We start from the raw sequence: 19,433 nt of genomic DNA, 5'->3' as shown, positions 1-19,433 counted from the left end.
TTCTTTCTGAGGTCAGTTTCTTCCTGAGTTGTCAAAAGAAAAAGAAAAACAGCAAGTTCTACACATCTTACAAAAAAAAAAAAAAAAAGAGGCCTAAATATTAAACAAGCTACATTCCTGGGATTTCCCCCTCAAAAACAAACAACAACAACAAACCCTTCTTTGGGTGGTTTTTGCTTGACACCTCCCCCAGACCCAAGGTTTCAGCTGGGTAATGGGGTGGGAGGGAACTCCCCATCCCCTCCTCCTCAGCCGCTGGACCTCCAGATCTCCTGCAAAGGGACACCGCAGTCTTTGAATGAGAGGGACAGAAGGCAGGGAGAAGGACCAAGAGGCACAGAAGCTAGAGAGCAAGGGATGGAGACAGCGCAGAGGGTGGTAGATGGAGATAGGGGGGGGGGAGGAGCAAAAGAGAAACTGGGCAGGATGGGGGGTGGGGGGGTAGTGACAATAAGGCAGAAAGAGAAAACTAAGCGAAAGCAAAGAAAGAGGGGGGAGTGGGGGGAGGAGGAGGGAGGCATTCAGATAGCGAGGAGACAAAAGAATTGTGGTGAGAGCGCAAGAGTTCCTTAGGCCCCAGGCAGACATGCCCGTCTGAGGGGCTGAGATGGCGAGCTTCCCGTCCACAATAAATAGAAAAAAACCTGAGTACACAGCGCATATGGCATCTATCTGCCTAGCAGAAGCATTTTCCTTCCCACGGAAAAAAAAAAAAATCCACCAACGGCCCCGTTTCCTCCCTCCCCACATTCACCACTCGGCACCCTCCCAGCCAGGTGGGTTACAGACATCCCTCCCAGGACCGGGGAGGGGGGGATGGCGGCTCCCGCGCCTCCCCGTCGCGCCGTCAGTGTCCGAAGCCGTACATCTTGTCCCACTCCACATACGAGTCCAGGTCCTTGGGGGTGGCCCGGGGGCCCACCTTGGCCAGGGCCGCCTCCAAGTCCTTGTAGGAGAGGGGGCGCTGCAGCCCCGGGAGGCCCGCCCCGGCCGCCGCCTGCTGGCACAGCTGCCCCAGCTCGCCCCCGGAGAAGCCCTGGGTGCCCTGCACCAGGGCCGCCAGCTCCCGATCGCTCAGCACGCAGCCCTGCTGGGCCAGCGCCCGCTGCAGGATCTGTCCGCGGGCCGTACCATCGGGCAGCGCCACGTAAAAGCGGAGAACAAAACGCCGGCGGGTGGCCTCGTCCAGAGCAGCGGGCCGCGAGGTGGTGCCCACAACCAGCACGCCGTCGGCCCCCGCGCCGCAGCCGCCGTCCAGGCAAGCCAGGAGCGGCGCGAGCAGCGAGCCCGCGGCGGCGGCGCCGTCCTCCCGGGCCGGCAGCAGCGCGTCCAGCTCGCTGATGAGCAGCACCGCCGGCGGGCGGCAGCGCGCAGCCGCGAAGGCCGCCTGGAGGAGGCGCGCGCCCTCGGCGGCCCCGGGCGCGGCCAGCGAGGCTGCGCGCAGGCGCAGCAGCGAGGCTCCCAGCTGCGTGGCCAGGCAGCGCCCCAGCAGCGCCTTGCCCGCCCCCCGCGGCCCGAAGAGCAGCACGGTCCGCGGCGGGCGCGGGCTGCCGGGGTAGGCGGGCGGCCTCAGCAGGGGCCACACCAGCTCCTCCTCCAGCGCCGCCTTGAGCGGGCCCTGGCCCGCCACGTCTGCCCACTGCACCGGGGGCCCGCAGTCCAGCATCTTGCTCGTCACCAGCTCCAGGGCCCCCGGGTCCACAGCTTTGAGGGGCTCCTCCGACGGCAAGGCAAAGGCCCCCCGGGGAACCGGGGCCGGCGCGCGCTCCGGGAACTTTTCAAATGACTCGAGTTGCGGGCCGTAGCCCGGGGAGCCCAGGACCTTGAGCGGGACGCCGCCGGCGTACTTGCCCGACGCCTCCTCCACCGCCCCCGGCGGCTTCGCCCGGAACCCGTTGCCTCGACCGTCGCCGTTGTCCGCGGCGGGGTAGGCGGCGCCGTCGGCCGCCGGGGCCTTGGTGGGCTCGTAGACGTACTTGCGGTAGCGGCCCTCCGCGCCCTCGTCCGCGGCCTTGCGCTTCAGCGACACCCCGGCCTCCGCCCCCGGAGCGGCGGCCTGGAAGCCGTAGGAGGCGGGCGCGGGCCGGGCCGGGGCGGGCGCGGGCAGGGGCGTGGGCGCCGCCAGGCCCGAGGGCAGGTAGGGGGTGGGCGGCGGGGCCGGGGGCGGCGGCAGAGCCCCGTAACCCGGCTGCGCGGCGTAGCCCCCCGCGGGGTAGTTGTACAGAGGCCCCGAGGGGCCGTAGCCGGGCGGAGGCGGGGGCTGCAGCAGCGCGGCCGGGGGCGGCGGGGGCAGCGCGGTCCCCGTCTGCGCGCAGTAGCCCGGGGCCAGGTACCCCCCGCCGTAGCCGGCCGCGTACTCGGGCGCCGCCGACGGGCCCCCGCACGCATTGCCGGCGTAGAGGGGTTCAGGCAGGTTCCCGGCTAAAACCGGGGAGCCCCCGAGGCCCCCGGAGCCGCCCCCACTGCCCGACTTGGTTCCGGGCAGGCCTTCGTGGAGCGAGGCCAAGGGGTAGTGTGGCTCCGGCCCTGGCCAGGGCTCGGGGTCCCCCTTGGCGCCGTTGAGAAAGGCGGCGTCGCCGTAGGCGCCCAGGGTGGGGCGCTCGTAGGGCGAGTCCAGGACCCCCGAGTACTTCTCTGCGTAGCGCTTGAGGAGGTTGGAGGCCGTCAGGGCCGAGATGTCGTCGTGCGCCCAAGCATAGTGGCAGCGCTGGCGACCCCCAGGGGGCAGCTCCAACTTGTGGGCTGGCGACGGGGTGGTGGAGGAGACGTCCAGGTGCTGCTCTGGCCACTGGTTGAGAGGCTGGGCGTGTTCCGGTGTCCAGTGCATCTTCAACAGAGCTGCAGGGGAGAGGCGGCCGTGAGGTCCTTCACTGACCCCCTGCCCACCGCCCTCCCTGCCCACCGGACTCCCTACCCACCGGACTCCCTGCCCACCGACCTCCCTGCCCACCGGACTCCCTGCCCACCGACCTCCCTGCCCACCGGACTCCCTGCCCACCGGACTCCCTGCCCACCGCCCTCCCTGCCTACCGGACTCCCTGCCTACCGGACTCCCTGCCCACCGCCCTCCCTGCCCACCGGACTCCCTGCCCACCGGACTCCCTGCCCTCCGCCCTCCCTGCCCACCGGACTCCCTGCCCACCCGACTCCCTGCCCACCGCCCTCCCTGCCCACCGGACTCCCTGCCCACCGGACTCCCTGCCCACCGCCCTCCCTGCCCACCGCCCTCCCTGCCCACCGCCCTCCCTGCCCACCGCCCTCCCTGCCCACCGCCCTCCCTGCCCACCGGACTCCCTGCCCACCGGACTCCCTCCCCACCGGACTCCCTGCCCACCGGACTCCCTGCCCACCGGACTCCCTGCCCACCGCCCTCCCTGCCCACCGGACTCCCTACCCACCGGACTCCCTACCCACTGACCTCCCTACCGGACTCCCTACCCACTGACCTCCCTACCCACCGCCCTCCCTGCCCACCGCCCTCCCTGCCCACCGCCCTCCTTACCCACCGGACTCCCTACCCACTGACCTCCCTACCGGACTCCCTACCCACAGACCTCCCTACCCACCGCCCTCCCTGCCCACCGCCCTCCCTCCCCACCGGACTCCCTACCCACCGCCCTCCCTGCCCACCGGACTCCCAGCCCACCGGACTCCCTACCCACCGGACTCCCTACCCACTGACCTCCCTACCGGACTCCCTACCCACTGATCTCCCTACCCACCGCCCTCTGCCCTCCCTACCCACTGACTCCCTACCACCGGACTCCCTACCCACTGACTCCCTACCCACCGCCCTCCCTGCCCACCGCCCTCCCTACCCACTGATCTCCCTACCCACTGCCCTCCCTACCCTCTGCCCTCCCTACCCACTGGCTCCCTACCCACTGACCTCCCTACCCACTGACTCCCTACCACCGGACTCCCTACCCACCGACCTCCCTACCCCCTGAGACTGCAGCTCGGGACGGGCTGGTTCTCGGGCGCCCACCACCCTCCTGGGGAACCTTCTCCAGCACCAAGTACACAGTACAGCAAGCATGTCAAACTGGCCCTCGGGCCGCATGTGGCCCACAATGAATATGTTTGCGGCCCAGCCAATATAACGGTATGGAAGGAACATTTTAATAAAAATTTCGTAATCCTCCCCACACACCACGCGCGTCTATAGTCGCAAACCTCGCATATCAACTCTGGTCGCCCAATTTTAAAATCAGACTTGTTAGTGACATCTCTGGGTTTGTAAAGAAAATTATGGTAACTTAAACTCATAAATATTCCAGCGCATATGGAAGAAATTCCAACATCCCGTTTTGGACGCATGGCAGTTAACTGGTTAATTTTTATAATATCCTGTTATACGTAATTATTAATAACAAACTACAACGTTCGCTAATGACTGATTACTATAATCGTGTTGCATTCACTTCCCATTATGTGCCTTACCACAGGCGCACCATTTCTGTCCACTAATACCAGCAGCGAATATTTTAGCAGCCGATTGCCACATCGTTAGTCTTGTACTGACTTGTTTAGTGTGCACAACAGGAAATATTTCGCTTTCAGAGAACAGTGGGTTTATTTGCATTACGCTTATTAATTTGCAATTATTCAGTTTCTGGTAAGTTAATGTTCAAGAAAAAATATTAAATTTTATTAAAATGTTCTATTTTATGTTACCGATTACTCATTTATTTCAGCCCTTGTATTCAGCATGTGTCTATCGAAATCTATGAAAATTGAAGCTTTGTTTTTGTTTTTGATTTTTGCAGCCCACATAAACTTAAACCTTGTTTATTTGGCCCTGTTAGCCTTTGGGTTTGACTTGCTTGCAGGACAGGATCTACCCCTCTTGTCCCAGGTTAAAGTTATCTGAAAATACTTCCCTCAGAACAAGAGGGTTCTGGAAAGGACATGCTTGGCCCTAACTTCACCTTTTTTCATATTAAATTTATTGGAGTGACATTGGTCAACATGATATAGGTTTCAGGTGTAGGTTTCTATCTAGTACAGTGGTTGGCAAACTGCGGCTCGTGAGCCACATGCAGCTCTTTGGCCCCTTGAGTGTGGCTCTTCCACAAAATACTACGTACCCTAATTAAGTTAATAACAATGTACCTACCTATATAGTTTAAATTTTAAAAATTTGGCTCTCAAAAGAAATTTCAATCGTTGTACTGTTGATATTTGGCTCTGTTGACTAATGAGTTTGCCGACCACTGACCTAGATTGTTACAAGATCTGTATATTCCACCATGTGCCCACCACCCAAAGTCAAATCTCCTGTCACCATATATTGGGGCTGCCTTCTCCTCCCACCCCCTTCCCTCTGGCAACCAACTAACTTCATCTTATAGGCAATGATTACAATTTTATCCTGGCCACACCAGCCCTGACCTCTAGAGCACAGTGGTCCTGACTTCCAGACCTAATGTAGTGAAGGGTACAACATCCTAGCCCTGGGAATAGCCAAGCCCAAGTGGGACTCATTCAGTAACAGCTGCTTGTTGCATACCCATCATGTGCTAGGGAAGCACTAAAGAGACACTGAGCTTGTGTAATGAGGAGAGGCCTGCCCAGGGCCCCTGACCGAATGGCCCAACAGTGTGATAGTCATAAGTGCTCTGTTCACCTCCATCTTCCTAGAGACTCCAGGGCCCCCTTGGGGCCTGAAGTGAGGGATATAGATGTCTTTGGCAGTTCTGCACTGTCCCTGGGAAATCCCAGAGGCTGATCTAGAAGCATTCACTTCCTTTCCACTTGGTTTCTTTTAGTCTCTGCCTGATAAGGTCAGAGCACATGGGTTCCAGACCCAATTCTGCACATGATGGCTGTGTGCCCAGGGCAAGTGCTGCCATCTGTCTCATTCCCAAAATATGTTCATCACAATACAGAGAGGTCATTAAGAATAGATAAATCATATTCCAGGGGAGATGGGGGAAAGTTAGCTTGCAGCATTGCAGTTAAGTGCACATCTTAGCTTCTCAGTAACCAAATAACTCACTTTGCAAAGTAAAAAACACTGCCATACTCAAAAGAAGCAAAATGTTCCTAGCATAGAGATCACAGGACTTATTTTTCATGGTCCTCAGGAAGCAAACCTGTGAGCTGTAATAATGTCCTCTTAGCCATGCCACACAGAAATATTAATGGCTGTTTCTCCCACTGTCCCTCAGCACCAGTCAAGGCATGAGCCAACCCGTAGTCATGTGACTCAGGGCCTGGGGACGTGCACTCTCTGGGCACAGGGCTCCAATGAGTTAGCCTGATCAGAGGGTAAAGTCTCAAACACTGAATGGCATACTAGAGATAGTTTTGGTGATCAGTATTTCTCATACCTAAGCTTTTAATAAGGTAAGTTAACCTTACAGTTTCAATATTCTTTCTTCAACAAATACTAAATGTTATCCTGGGGGTAAAGGGGGCAGATTGCAAGGTGAATGATGGTTCAGCCAGATGTGGAGACAGACGACATCTTTTGTGAGGTGGGAAGATACAGGTGTGTCCCAAGAGCTCTGGGGCTCAAGGGAACATGCTACACCTGGTGGAGAAGGCCTCACCAATGAGGTGGTGTCTTTACTGGACTTTGAATGGTGAGGGGCCAAGTTGACCAGACAGGCTAGAGGGTTCCAACACCTTTAAAGGTACAGAGCACAGTGCATTCAGAAAGGCGGGACTGGGTTAACTCATATGCCCTATTCCCTTCCTCAAGACAATTTATTGCCACATTCTTGAAAAGTGTCATAATAAATCTACATATCTACTGTGTCTATGATGTGAATCAGGCACCTTAATAGGGGTTCAAACAAACAAACAAAAAGACCCCAAACAGCCACAGCAATCTTGTAAAAGAAGAACAAAGTTGGAGGGATCACAATACTGGATATCAAACTATACTACAAAGCTATTGTAATCAAAACAGCCTGTTACTGTCATAAGAACCGGCATATAGACCAATGGGACAGAACAGAGACCCCAGAAATTGACCCACACTATTGCTGTCAATATTTGACAAGGAAAGCAAAAACATACCATGGTGTAAAGACAGTCTTTTCAACAAATGGTTTTGGGAAAACTGGACACACACATGCAAAAAAGATGAAACTAGACCACCAACTTACACCAGACACAAGAATAAGTTCAAAATGTAAGTCATGAGACCATAAAAATCCTAGGAGAAAACGTAGGCAGTAAAAACTCAGACATCTCACGTAGCAGAATTTTCACTGATACCTCTCCAAGGGTAAGAGAAACAGGAAAAACTAAACATATGGGACTACATCAAACTAAAAAGCTTCTGCACAGCAAAAGAAACCACCATCAAAATGAAAAGAGAACCCACTGTATGGGAGAACATATTTGCCAGTGATACATCTGATAAAGGGTTAATATCCAAGTACATAAAGAATTCATACTAGTCAACAATAAAGTCCAATTTAAAAATGGGCAAAGGACCTGAATAGACAATTCTCCAAAGAGGACATACAGATGGCCAATAGATGGCCAATACAGTATGAAAAAATGCTCGAAGTCACTAATCATCAGAAATGCAAATTAAAACCACAATGAGATATCACCTCACACCTGTCAGAATGGTTACCATCCTATCCTATATAATAAAAGGCTAATATGCAAATAGACCAAATGGCGGAATAACCAGTCCCTATGATGTGCGCTGACCACCAGGGGGTGCGCGGAACATGGCGGGCGGCAGCAGCAGGCGGCAGAGCATGGAACATGGCGGGCGTCAGCTGCAGCAGGTGAGCGAGGGTGCCAGACCAAGGTGGGGCACCGGTTGGTTTCGTTGGAGCCAGCCTCTGGTGGTTACTGAGAATTCTTTGCTCTGGCACGCCATGGTCCCACCCAGCGCTCGCACCTGCTGCCACCCGCTGCCAGCGCCTGGCGCCGCCCCAATTGCTCAGCGCCGTCAGCGGGTGCGAGTGTCAGCTGCTGGCCCCGATTGCCCCTCAGGGCTTCTCCACCTCCCCCTGCTCCTGAGGGGTGACCAGGCAGCAGCCGCTGCTCGCACCTGCTGCTGGCACCCGCCCCAATTGATCCGTGCCGTCATCGGATGCGAGCAGTGGCGGTGGGAGCAGGGCTGCCAGCAGATGGGACCATGGCAGGCGAGGGTACAGAGGATGGGCCGAGACCTGCCCCTGTGTCCACCGCAGCCTCCCAGTCCACAGCTCCTTTCAAGGTGCACAAATTTGTGCACTGGGCCCCTACTCAATAAGTAAACAAGTGCCCAGGTTGTGGGCTCAATCCCCAATGGGGGGCGTGCGGGAGGCAGCTGATCAATGATTCTCTCTCATCATTGATGTTCCTGTCTCTCCCTCTCTCTTCCTCTCTGAAATCAATAAAAATATATATTTTTAAAAAAATTAAAAAGCTGTGGTACATTTACACAATGGAATACTATGCAGCTGTAAAAAAGAAGGATCGCTTACCCTTTGAGACACTATGGACCTGGAGAGTATTGTGCTAAGCAAAATAAGCCAGTCAGACAAAGACAAGTATCACATGACCTCACTCATATGTGGAATCTAATGAACAAAATAGATCCAGAGACACAGAAGCATGGAACAGACTGTAGAATCTCAGAGGGAAGGCCGGGGGGGGGGGGGGGGGGGGGGGGGGGGGGGGGGGGGGGGGGGGGGGGGGGGGGGGGGGGGGCGCGCGGCGGGCAGGAGCAGCTAAAGGGGGGAGGAGATTAACCAAAGAAATTGTATACATATATGCATAACCCATAGACACAGTCGATAGGGTGGTGAAGGCCTGGGGCAGGGGCTGAGGATGGGCTAGAAGGGGTCAGTGGGGGAAAAGGGGGGACATATGTAATACTTTCAACAATAAATACCTTTTTTAAATAGTGTGGTGAAGGTCTAAGTGGGGGGTAGGGGCTGAGCAGAGGTGGCTACTGGGGGTCATCTCTAATACAATTATACACACACACACACACACACACACACACACACAGAAATAGTGCTCATGTGCAGTGAGCAAACTACATAATCATACACTGCAAGCCTAGAAGGAGTACCAAGAAACGTCGGGTCACCGAAGGCTTGGAAGTGGGTGTATGTAGGGAGCGTGCTAGAGGAAGAGGCTGAAAATAAGCAAGTGGCTTCTCAGGTTCTCTTCAGTTGCCCGGACTTACAGCAGCTTGTTGACAGCACCACCTCCAAAGACTGTGACCTGACATCGATGGGAGAGAGCAGTCTTTGAATCGAAAACTATTTACTCTCATCGCCACTGCCCTAGGGAGGGCGTGAGCCGTGGATACTAAAGCTTAAAAAAGGAAAGATTTTAAGGTTGTTTCGCCTTCAGCGTTCATCCTGAACACCAATGACAAGAAAGCAGAGCTGAGTGGGAGGTCTGTGGGCAGATATGCCAGTCCTACTGAGGGTTTTCAAAAAACAGAGGCATTACCTGGTGTCAGCCGGGGTAATTTTCTGGGACATCAGAAATCACCAGGGGTCTGGTTGCAGGGTCTCATGAGGGAACATCAGAGTTATACAAATGCAAATCAGGTGGGGCAGAAGTGGGTTTACAGTTGTGAGTACTGGAAACACAGTTTATTATTGTACTAGAGGCCCAGTGCACGAAATTCGTGCACTCATGGGGGGGTGTCCCTCAGCACCAGCCTGCGCCCTCTCACCAGCCAGGAGCCCTCAGGGGATGTCCAACTGATGGCTTAAGCCCGCTCCCTGTGGGAAGCGGGCCTAAGCCATCAGTCAGACATCCTTAGCACTGCCACGGAGGCACGAGAGGCTCCCGCCACTGCCACTGCGCTTGCCAGCTGTGAGCTTGGCTTCTGGCTGAGTGGTGCTCCCACTGTAGGAGTTCACTGACCACCAGGGGGTCAGCTCCTGCGTTGAGCATCTGCCCCCTGGTGGTCAGTGCGTATCATAGTGACCGGTCATTCCGCTGTTTGGTCGATTTGCATATTAGCCTATCATTATATAGGATTATTTATTAATTATTGTATTTTCTATACAAACAACCGTAAACCTGCTTTTGCCCGCGCCCCCCCCTCATATTGTATTACCACATGGACCTTTAAACCTGTTTTGTGTTGTTGTTGTTTTATTCACTGTTATCTGTGCTTTGGCTCCTTCATATGGAGAAAAGGTATTTGATGACAGCACTTTCCCTGAACACATTAATCTGGGAATGATGGGGAAGGACATCCATAGACATGGGAAGGAAGGCTCTGTGTCTGGGCGGTTCCACGGGCATTTCCTCCACCCCTTCTGCTCCTCTTCACTCAAGTCCCCACCCTCAGGGCCAAGCACTCAGCCTTGGTCATCACCGAACCACTCCACCTAGCAGGGCTGGACTCCAGGAATCCACCTGTGGCTCTCCAAACCTGTCCCAGCATCACACCCCCTCTAGCTCATCTATTCCAGGACAAGCCCCTCTCAAGCCGCTCCTCGCCCTACCCAGAGGGGCCCTTGTCCCCGGCAGCTCATCCAGCCCCCTTGATCTCTACCCTCCACCCCTCCGGATGCTGGCCTTCCACTCTAGGTAACTCTCTTCCATTTTAACCAGGAGCACATTGCCCTCACTTCTGGCTTTCTGCTTGCACCTTTATCTACATCCACTTTGCAGGCAGGAAGCCTGAGGGTCCATCCACCCCAGCCCTTGATCCCATCTTGGTTCAGCCTGGGATCTTGCCTCATTAATTAAGGATTCCTTCCCCCTACTGTGTCCTGGCTCCCTCCCCACAGCAAGCATCATTGCTTCCTGTCTTCAAAAAGACCTCCTGGACCCTAAGTCCCCACTTGCTACCAGCCCCTCTTTCTTCCCCTTCTTTCAAGATCCTTTCAGATGGCTGTCTAACTGCAGTGATCTGGCCTCTGTTAGAGAGCCTTTAACGGTTTGGCTGGGGAGCAGAGGGCCCGTCAGCAACTTCTAAACTCAGTCACAAAGCACTTGATCTCAAGACTTCCTCTCACCTCTTCCAAGGGAAGAGCAAAGGTCTGGCCAGAATGCCCCAGCCCAAGGAAGGGGAGAAGACAGAAGTTGGAGGAGGTGAGACTGCCGTCCTGCACCCAGGCTGAGAATGCTGGCCCGCGTGGGCCTGGCACACTCCGGCATTCACGCCTACACCACCCATACTGTGCGGAGGTGTGCGCAGCTGCAGGCGCACGTGCATGTCTGTGCCTGTCACACACATACTCTGTCTCATCTCTCTGGGGCTTTAAATGCAAACTCAGCTGGGTGCTTTCTGATACAACCAGCCTCCCCCCTTGCCTTCCTCCCCTCCCCCCGACTCAGAGAGGTTAGGTAGAACATGCTGTTTCCCTGCCCCACACCCAGACCAGTTACAGTCCTCTTGCTCTTACACAGGGACTCTGGGCCTACCTGTGACCTAGCTCACAAGCCCCTCCCATTCAGCCTCCTACATGAGGGATCTCCCAGGAGATCCTGCCTCCTTCAAGGTTCACAGACTATACTCCAGTCCCCTACATCACCCAGGGACTTGGGGAATAGTGTGAGCTTTGAATCAGGGAGACCTGGGTTTGAATCCAGACTCACTTATTCTACGATCCTCGTCAGCTTGCCTGTCCTCACTGAAGCTCAATTTCTCCATCTGTTAAAGGGCATAACATATGCCTTGCAGAGCGGTCTTGAGGACTTAAAAAAATAATGTATGTAAAGTATGCAGTCCCGTATGGGGTACAAAGTAGTGTGATAAATGGTACAATTAAGAGCCGGAGCAGTGGCCCATCCTTACTGAGTGACTCTGAACAAGGCCCTTCCCCTTGGGGTTGAGGTAACTTGGAGAATGTTCTGTGAGGGAGTTCCATCCCAGCTGATATGATAGAACAGTCCTCATGCCATTTCCCAGCACCCCGCACCGGGGGCGAGCCAGGCCCTGTTCTATCTCGTGTAGCCCTCACAACAGGCCTATGGGGTCAATGCCATTGCCATCATTCCCATTTTACAGGTGGGGAGACTGAGAGATTAATCCAGCCCCAAGGTCACACAGCCATCACACAATAGAGCAGGATTCTGACGGCAACAGTCTGAGCTCCTGCTAGCCCAGGCCCTATCTCCTGGCTAGTCACAGATAGCCCAGGCCCTATCTCCTGGCTGCACTCCCTCCCTGGTCCAGCCCTCGGGTACTCACAGCCAGGGAAGAGCCAGAGGCCATGACCTGGCCTACATCTTCTCCTTGGCCCTGTGGAAACACGTGTCTGCATTTGCCGGGGAGGGTGGCTGTGCCTCACACGCTGTATAGTTACCCTTCGGACCTGCAGTTGGAAGCACCTGCTGGGGGGAGGAAGGGTCCCAGCTGCCTGTGCCCCCAGGCAGGAGCATTTGTGTCCTCTCCTGGCAAAACAGCCAGTGGAGCTGTCCCTTTCCCTGCAGACTTGCCATCCGACAGGTATTCACCCCCCTGGGCTGGGCAGGCAGCTCCTCATCTGGGTCTGGGACTTCCCTGGTGGTGGCTGGACCCCGGAGAAAAGGTAACTTCCTGAAACTGCACCCTTTGGGGAGCAAGGTCAGGCTCTGAAGCAGCTCTTTCTCGGCAGACCCTTGAAGGCCACGTGCCCTTCTGCACAGAAGAGGCCGATCCACTTGACTCCAGCGACGGAGTGCAGACCCTCAAACTCAGGCGAGCAGTACATAGTAACGGAAGGAATTACTAGATGAACAGTCAGTGCAAAACTCCTTACACCCTCACCCCTCATTTTTAGGAAGTCTTCCGGGATCCGTGAGAAGCGATTCCGCTTCACAAATGGCCAGAACACTCAGTGCGCTGACTTCAGCCCCAGGGGCCTCTGCAGTCCCCATGGCCGAGGGAGGGCGCTCAGTGCAATGGGCCTGACAGGCGATGGGAAGCTCCTATAGAAGCTCCTTTAACCTACGGATGGGGAACTTTCAGCCCCAGCCCACCCCCACCACCTCCTGGGGAAGGAGAGGTGCTGGAGACCCAGCTCCATCGCCAATGGCCAGGGATTTAGTCGATCATGCCTACGTAATGAAGCCTCCACAGAAATACGAGGGGTGGGGTTCAGAGAGGTTCCGGGTTGGTGAACATGTGGAGGTGCTGGGAGGTGGTGCTCTGGGGGAGGACGGACGCTCTGCAGTCCTTCCCACAAGCCCCGCCCTATGCGTCTCTTCCATCTGGCTGCACCTGCGTTGTAGTCTTTTATAACAAACTGGCAATCTAGTAAGTACACTGGTTTCTTGAGTGCTGTGAGCCACTCCAGCAAATGAATGGAACCCAAAGAGCGGGGCGTGGGAATCTCCAATTTACAGTCCATGGGTCAGAAGCACAGGTGACAATCCCAACTTGTGATTACCATCTGAACTGGGGCAGTCTTGTGGGACGGAGCCCGTAGCCCAGAGGTTCTCAGCCTTCCTAATGCCGCGACCCTTTAATACAGTTCCTCATGTTGTGGTGACCCCCAACCATAAATTATTTTCGTTGCTACTTCATAACTGTAATTTTGCTACTGTTAATGAATCATAAGGTAAATATCTGTGTTTCCCGATGGTCTTAGGCTCTACAGCAGGGGTTCTCAATCTGTGGGTTGCGACCCACAGGTTGAGAACCGCTAGCAGGGTCGCCTAAGACCATCGGGAAAACACAGATATTTACGTTACGATTCAATAACAGTAGCAAACTTACAGTTATGAAGTAGCAATGAGAATAATTTTATGGTTGGGGGTCACCACAACATGAGGAACTGTCTTGAAGGGTCGCGGCATTAGGAAGGTTGAGAACCACTGCTTAGCCTATGGGATCTGATGCTATCGCCAGGTAAATAGTGTCAGAATTTAGCTAAATTTGTAGGCCACCCAGCTGGTGTTGCAGAACTGGCTGTGTGGAAACCCACACATCTGGTGTCAGAAGTGAAGCAGTGTAGTGTGAGCATCAAGAGACTGTTTTTCTCTCACACTCCTCCTCCACCCTCACTCTGACACCCCAGGGCAGCAAACCCCCTAAGCTGTCACTGGCCCTGGGCAAGACGCCTAATCTCTATAAGCTTCACTTTCTTCAGTTGTCGAGTGAGACAGCTGGTGTAGAAGGTGGACTGCAGACTTTCTCTCGCTAGGAACCTTTTCAAGTAAACTTTATACTTGATGCAGCAGTAAGAGACCCCAACCCTGCCGTGCCAATACCCCCTCCAACTCTCTAAGGAGGCCCCTAACACCCCTTGCCTCCTCACCCCCCTTCCCCAGCTTACAGAAATGCTATGATTCAGAATTCCATTACCCACTGGGAGGGCGGGGATTGGACCGAGCAGGGCTGGGGGCGGGGCAGGGAAGGCGGGGCAGCTGCCTGGCGGCTCCAGGCCAGTGAGGAGAAGGGGCTGCTGCAGCCCCCTCTTGGGCACGCTCCCCAGGGCTCCATTATCTCAGCCAGGAACAAAGGGGCTGGAGTGGAGAATCCCATTGTTGGCCCTCATATGGAAATCTCATTAATCTATTCACCGCGGCTCCCTCAGGCCTTTTGTCCCAGGCTTTTTGTCCAGTGCTCACAACGGTTCCCCCGTCCGCTGGGCCCTGCCCTGCCAGAGGAGGGGGGGGGAGTGACAAAGGGACTCCTGAGGACCAGTCACCTGCCTCAGCCCTGGCACCCACCACACAGGAAGCTCTTCCCCCAGCTCAGGACAGAGCGCAGCCCCCAGCGCAGCTGGGCCTGCACAGCCCTGCCTGGGGGACCTTCTGGGCCTGGTACTGGCCAACAGGAACGTTTAGGGGATTAACCGAGGAGGCCAGAGAGGCAGCTGCAAACTCCCTGCAAGGGCTGCAGCCTGTTTCTGCAGGCACCCCGTCCCGTTCCTAGCCAGCACCCGAGTGCCGAGTGCCGGGTGTTAGAGATGCAAGATTGAGTGAAACTGCGAACCATCCTCACAGTCTCTGTTGTGTAACAGAGAAGATAAGGCGTAAGTGGTCAAGGAGAGAGGGAAGGAAGGAAGGGAGGGAGGGAGGGAGGGAGGGAGGGAGGGAGGGGAGGAGAAAGTGAGGGAGGGAAAGAAAAAGAAAAGAATAGTTCAGTAGTCCTCAGTGGATGCTAATTTTGGAGGGGGGACCAGGATAGCACCCAAGATGGGTGTCTTGGGATGGAAAGCACTGGGGTATATTCATGGACTTGAAGTGAAGAGCTGAGCGGGGCGTGCTGGCACATCCATGGCATCACTCCCTCATCGCCCACAACACCCACCTCCGTCGATACTATTTACAGGTGATAAAACTGAGTCCCAGAGAGGAGGTGTGGCTTGCCCAGGGTCCAGATGGGGGCCTCCTCCCTCTGAGCAGTGTTTTCCCCACGTCTACAGACTGTGGTAAGGCGAGGATACAGACAGCGGAGCAGACCCCTAAGTAGAGCACAAGAATCTGAACCCTTCCGTGTCCCTATACTCCCCGGATGGAGAAATGGTGAGCCTGGAGCTGCGGAGGGGGAGGGGAGGGGCCTAGGGAGGTGAGGAAGCACCTACTGGGGGGCGGAAGGGGTGCACGCTCTGAGCGCCAAGGAGTGGGAACGGTCAGCACAGGTGTTGGGCTCATTCTCTTCGTGTGTTGGGGCAGGAAGTCCCAGGCTTCTCTGATCCCCCCAATAATGAAATGCAGCCAGCGTTCTTCTCCATGCACAGGCCCTGAAGAAATCTAGAAAAAACCAGCCCTGCTCATTCGGGCCTCCGGGCCTGTGCTCACACGGTCCCTCCCCACTGGAAGGGCCCTCCCTCTCCCAACGAACTCCCGTCCTTCAAGGCCCCTGGCGAGCCCTGCTCCTTTATGCATCCTCCCAGCCCTACACGGTGCCTCGCTGACCTGGGGAAGCTGGAGAAAGTCCCTCCTGACAGCAAGAACAGGGGTGTTCTTCCTCTTTGCACTGATTCAATCCCCTTTCAACACTCAAGGGTGCTGTTCCCTCAATTCTCCCAGCTCCTGCATGATCCGTTTCCCCTATTCTTCATCTCGTCAACCCACAAACCTGTTGCTATTCTCCCACCTGAGGGCGGGGGGGAATGTTCAAAACAATCTCTTGATCCCCCTCCAACTACATCCTTTTGCTCTTTGCTTGCTTTTTAACAAAAAAAACAAAAAACAAAAAAAAAAAAACACAACAGTTTGAAAGACACCTACACTGCTATTCCTGATGCCCCCCCCCCTCCCCAAACAGCCTTTCACACTGGGCACTCCAGCCACCTGCGTGCCGTGTGGGGTGTGACCACGTTGTTAAATCTGACAGTCAGTTCTCAGTGGCCCCAGCTCAGCAGCATCAGCCTCAGCTGACAGCCCTCCTTTCTGAAATGTCCACACGGGGCTCCCTGCCCCTCTCCTCCTCAGCCTCTGCTGTGCCCTCCTTCACCCCCACCCCAGCCTCGCAGAGCCGGGGGTTCAGTCTGTGGGTCCTTCTCTCCACATTAATTGCTGAGAGACCCCATCCAGTCTTGTGGCCTTGACCATCGTCTATGCATTGAGGTTTCCTGAGCATGGTTTTCTGTCATGCACTCCCCACTGGTGCATCCAACCTGCTTACTGACACCTCCACTCCAACATTTAACTGGCATAACTGACATCTCCAAAAATCAAACTTCTGACTTCCTCACCACCGCCACCTCCCCCACTCCCAGCTTCCCATCTCAGGAAATGGCAGCTCCAGCCTTTCTAGCTGTTCAGGCCAGAAACCTTGGGTCGTCTCTAACTCTCCTCAGACCCACGAATCTGGCTTCAAAATCTATCCAAACTGCAACCACTTCTCACCACCTCCTGCGACCTCTCTCACCTGGATGACGGCGGTGGTCTCTGGTCTCACCTCCCATTTCTACCCTTGTCCCCCACTCTCCATTCCCAACTAAGCAGCCACCTGGAAAACATGTCTGATCCTGTTGTTCTTCCACCTAGAAATTTCCAATGGCTCCTTTCTCATCCAGAAGAAAAGCCAAAGTCCTCCCTGTGGCCTAGCGGGTCCGAAAGCTCTGCTCCCCTTAGCTCTGGGCCTCCGCCCGCTGTGCTGGCCTCCTCGGTAACCCCACACCCAGCCTGCTCCCGCCTTGGGGCCCTTGACCTTGCTGTGCTCGGTGCCTTCAACACTCCTTCCCCAGGTCTCCGTGTGGCTCACACACACCCTCACTTACTTCAGGTCTCTGCTCAACTGCCGCCTCACTGTCCCCTCAACCTGACGGTCTCTGTAGCACTCATCGTAAGCGGAGCTACCTGTTGCTCTATTTTCTGGTACCCACTAGAAAGTTCAATGACAGCAGGGCCTTTGTTTTGCTCACTGTCGTAGTTCAAGCACCTAGGACAGTGCCTGGCACACAGTAAGTCCTTAATAGACCTGTGTAACGGAAGGATGGCTAGATGGCTAATGGGCAAAGAGGCTTGAAATTGCCTCTGTGACCAAATTTTTTTAAAAAAGTTAGGGTGACTATATTTGAGCCTAATGAGATGGTGAGGGTGGCAAAAGGCAAAGCCAGGTTATCTCTGGTGGATCGGGAAAGGGTACCTGCAGCTGAAGGGCACCCAGCCCAGCCACCAGCCACCCCAGCTAGCCTTTTCTTTCTTTCTTTCTTTCTTTCTTTCTTTCTTTCTTTCTTTCTTTCTTTCTTTCTTTCTTTCTTTTTTAATGTCCCTCCTCTCTTCCCCCAGCCAGGCCTCTGGGAGAGGACAAAGGGGGCAATGGAATTCCCATCAAAGGCCCCCGGACACATGGTAAAGAGATCAGGGCCCTTGGGATCCTGCTTCCTCGAGGTAGAGAGGCCTCCCGCCAGTCTGGCTCCTCTCTGGGGTGGGGGTGTGCGGGGGTGTGCTCTGGGCCTGGACTCTTCATATGTCAAATGCCAAACAGCAGGAGGTCAGCCTGACTGAGGCTGGCCAAGTGGCCCCCATCTGGGCGGTGTGCGCACACACGCTGGGGGGAGGGGAGAGTGCAGAAATCCCTGCCTGTGTCCGCGGTCAGGGCCACAGACAGGCTGTGACCATCTGTTGTCCTCTGGAGAGGCCAGGCCGGTCCAGGGGCCTAGCACCCTTGAGGATAAACCTTCCCTCTCCCCCAGCCTACTAGTGTTTGCAAAGAACTTTCATGGCTACCATTCAGTTTCACTCCCACAACTTCCCTGCCAGATACTCATTTTCTCCCCATTTTACAGAAGAGGAAATGGAGGCTCAAAGAAGGGGGGTGATTCTCCAAAGTTCCTGACACCTGGTAAGAGGGGGACGCTGGGACTCTTAGAACATTCTGCCAGCCTTGGTCAAGCTGCCTAGGCGCCAAGCACCTGGCCGTCCCAGAGCTCAGCTCTCAGGCACAGCTCCAGCCCAAGCGTGCCTTCAGCCCCCTCTTCCACGGAGCCTTCTAGGAGTGGCAACCCCGTGGAAGTTCCTAAGATGCTGCAAAGTCTATAGCTCCATACAGCCACTCCTTTCCCACCCTGGGCTGTAGGTCTGTCCCTGGGTGTTTGGCCCCTTGTGGCCTCGGACCACTTAAGAGTAGCTCAGCCACCCACAGGAGCAGATGATCCCCTAACTGCGTATGTCCACACTGGGGCTGGGTGGTCTGACAGACTGGGGAGGGAGCATCCATTCTGGGAAGAGCCCTGACCAAGGTCACACAGCCAGAAAGGGGTTTGCACCCAAGCGTTTGGTTCTATCTCTCAACACAGACTCTGACCCTATGCTGTCCAAACCGCAGCTGCTGGCCACAGGTGGCTACTTAAATTTAAATTCACTAAAATGTATTAGTTATTTTACAATTTAAATTATTATTAAATATCATTAAAGATAAATTACATTAGCATTCCAGTTCCTCAATAGCACTAACCACGCTCTGAGCGCCCAGCAGGCATGTGCGGTAGTGGCTGCTGGATTGGGCATCGCAGACTCACAACATTCCCCTCTCCCAGAAAGCCCTACTGGACAGAGCTCTATCCTGGCCAGCACTGGGTTTGCAGCAGGGTACTTCCCGATACAACGGGAACCTCTGCGCTTTCTCTTGTAGGAGGAGTCTCACTTCTTAGGATCTCTGCGTGGACCTCCCCAGGACTCAGCCTCCTTCCCTAGGATTCCTAGGCAGTTAAATGGGGAGCTTAGGCTCCAGCTTCCCCAGGAAGGAGGGAGGCAGGGCTCCCCACCAGCCCAGCCTGCCCTGCCTGCCGCCGGGAGGAGAGGGGCGGGCTAAAGAGGAGCAGAGGACGGTGGGACAGGGCTGTCTGTCATCTGGCCCTTTGGGCTGTGTTTCCTTCCCTCCCCCTCAGCCGCTCCACACCCATCCCCCTGGTTTACCATCCTCATCCTCATCAAGTCCCAAGGACAGATGGGGGCTGGCAGGGAGAAACATGACCACGGTGAAAGCTCTCTCAAGTGGCAACAGAGTCCGGGGGTCACAGCTGTGTCCCCCGAGGCCTGGCCGGTCCCTCATGTCCGGCCTTGTGTCAGCCAGGCTCGGGCTAAAAGCAAATCTCACTGAGGGGAGGAGG

At 55.4% G+C, this 19,433-nt stretch overlaps 1 protein-coding gene across 1 annotated transcript in view; it reads right to left on the bottom strand.

Moving 5' to 3' along the window:
• Nucleotides 1-799: 799 nt before the first annotated feature.
• Nucleotides 800-19,433, bottom strand: part of FIGNL2 (fidgetin like 2) — a 29,830-nt gene continuing 11,196 nt past the window's right edge. Inside the window, exon 2 of the mRNA XM_054718455.1 lies at nucleotides 800-2,838. Coding sequence (XP_054574430.1) covers nucleotides 848-2,827 — 1,980 coding nt within the window. The 5' untranslated portion in view covers nucleotides 2,828-2,838 and the 3' untranslated portion in view covers nucleotides 800-847. The remainder of the gene's footprint in view (nucleotides 2,839-19,433) is intronic.

This window comes from Eptesicus fuscus, chromosome 7 (genome assembly GCF_027574615.1).
Source record: "Eptesicus fuscus isolate TK198812 chromosome 7, DD_ASM_mEF_20220401, whole genome shotgun sequence".
NCBI lineage: Eukaryota > Metazoa > Chordata > Mammalia > Chiroptera > Vespertilionidae > Eptesicus > Eptesicus fuscus.
This window is presented reverse-complemented; position numbering and strand designations above follow the sequence as displayed.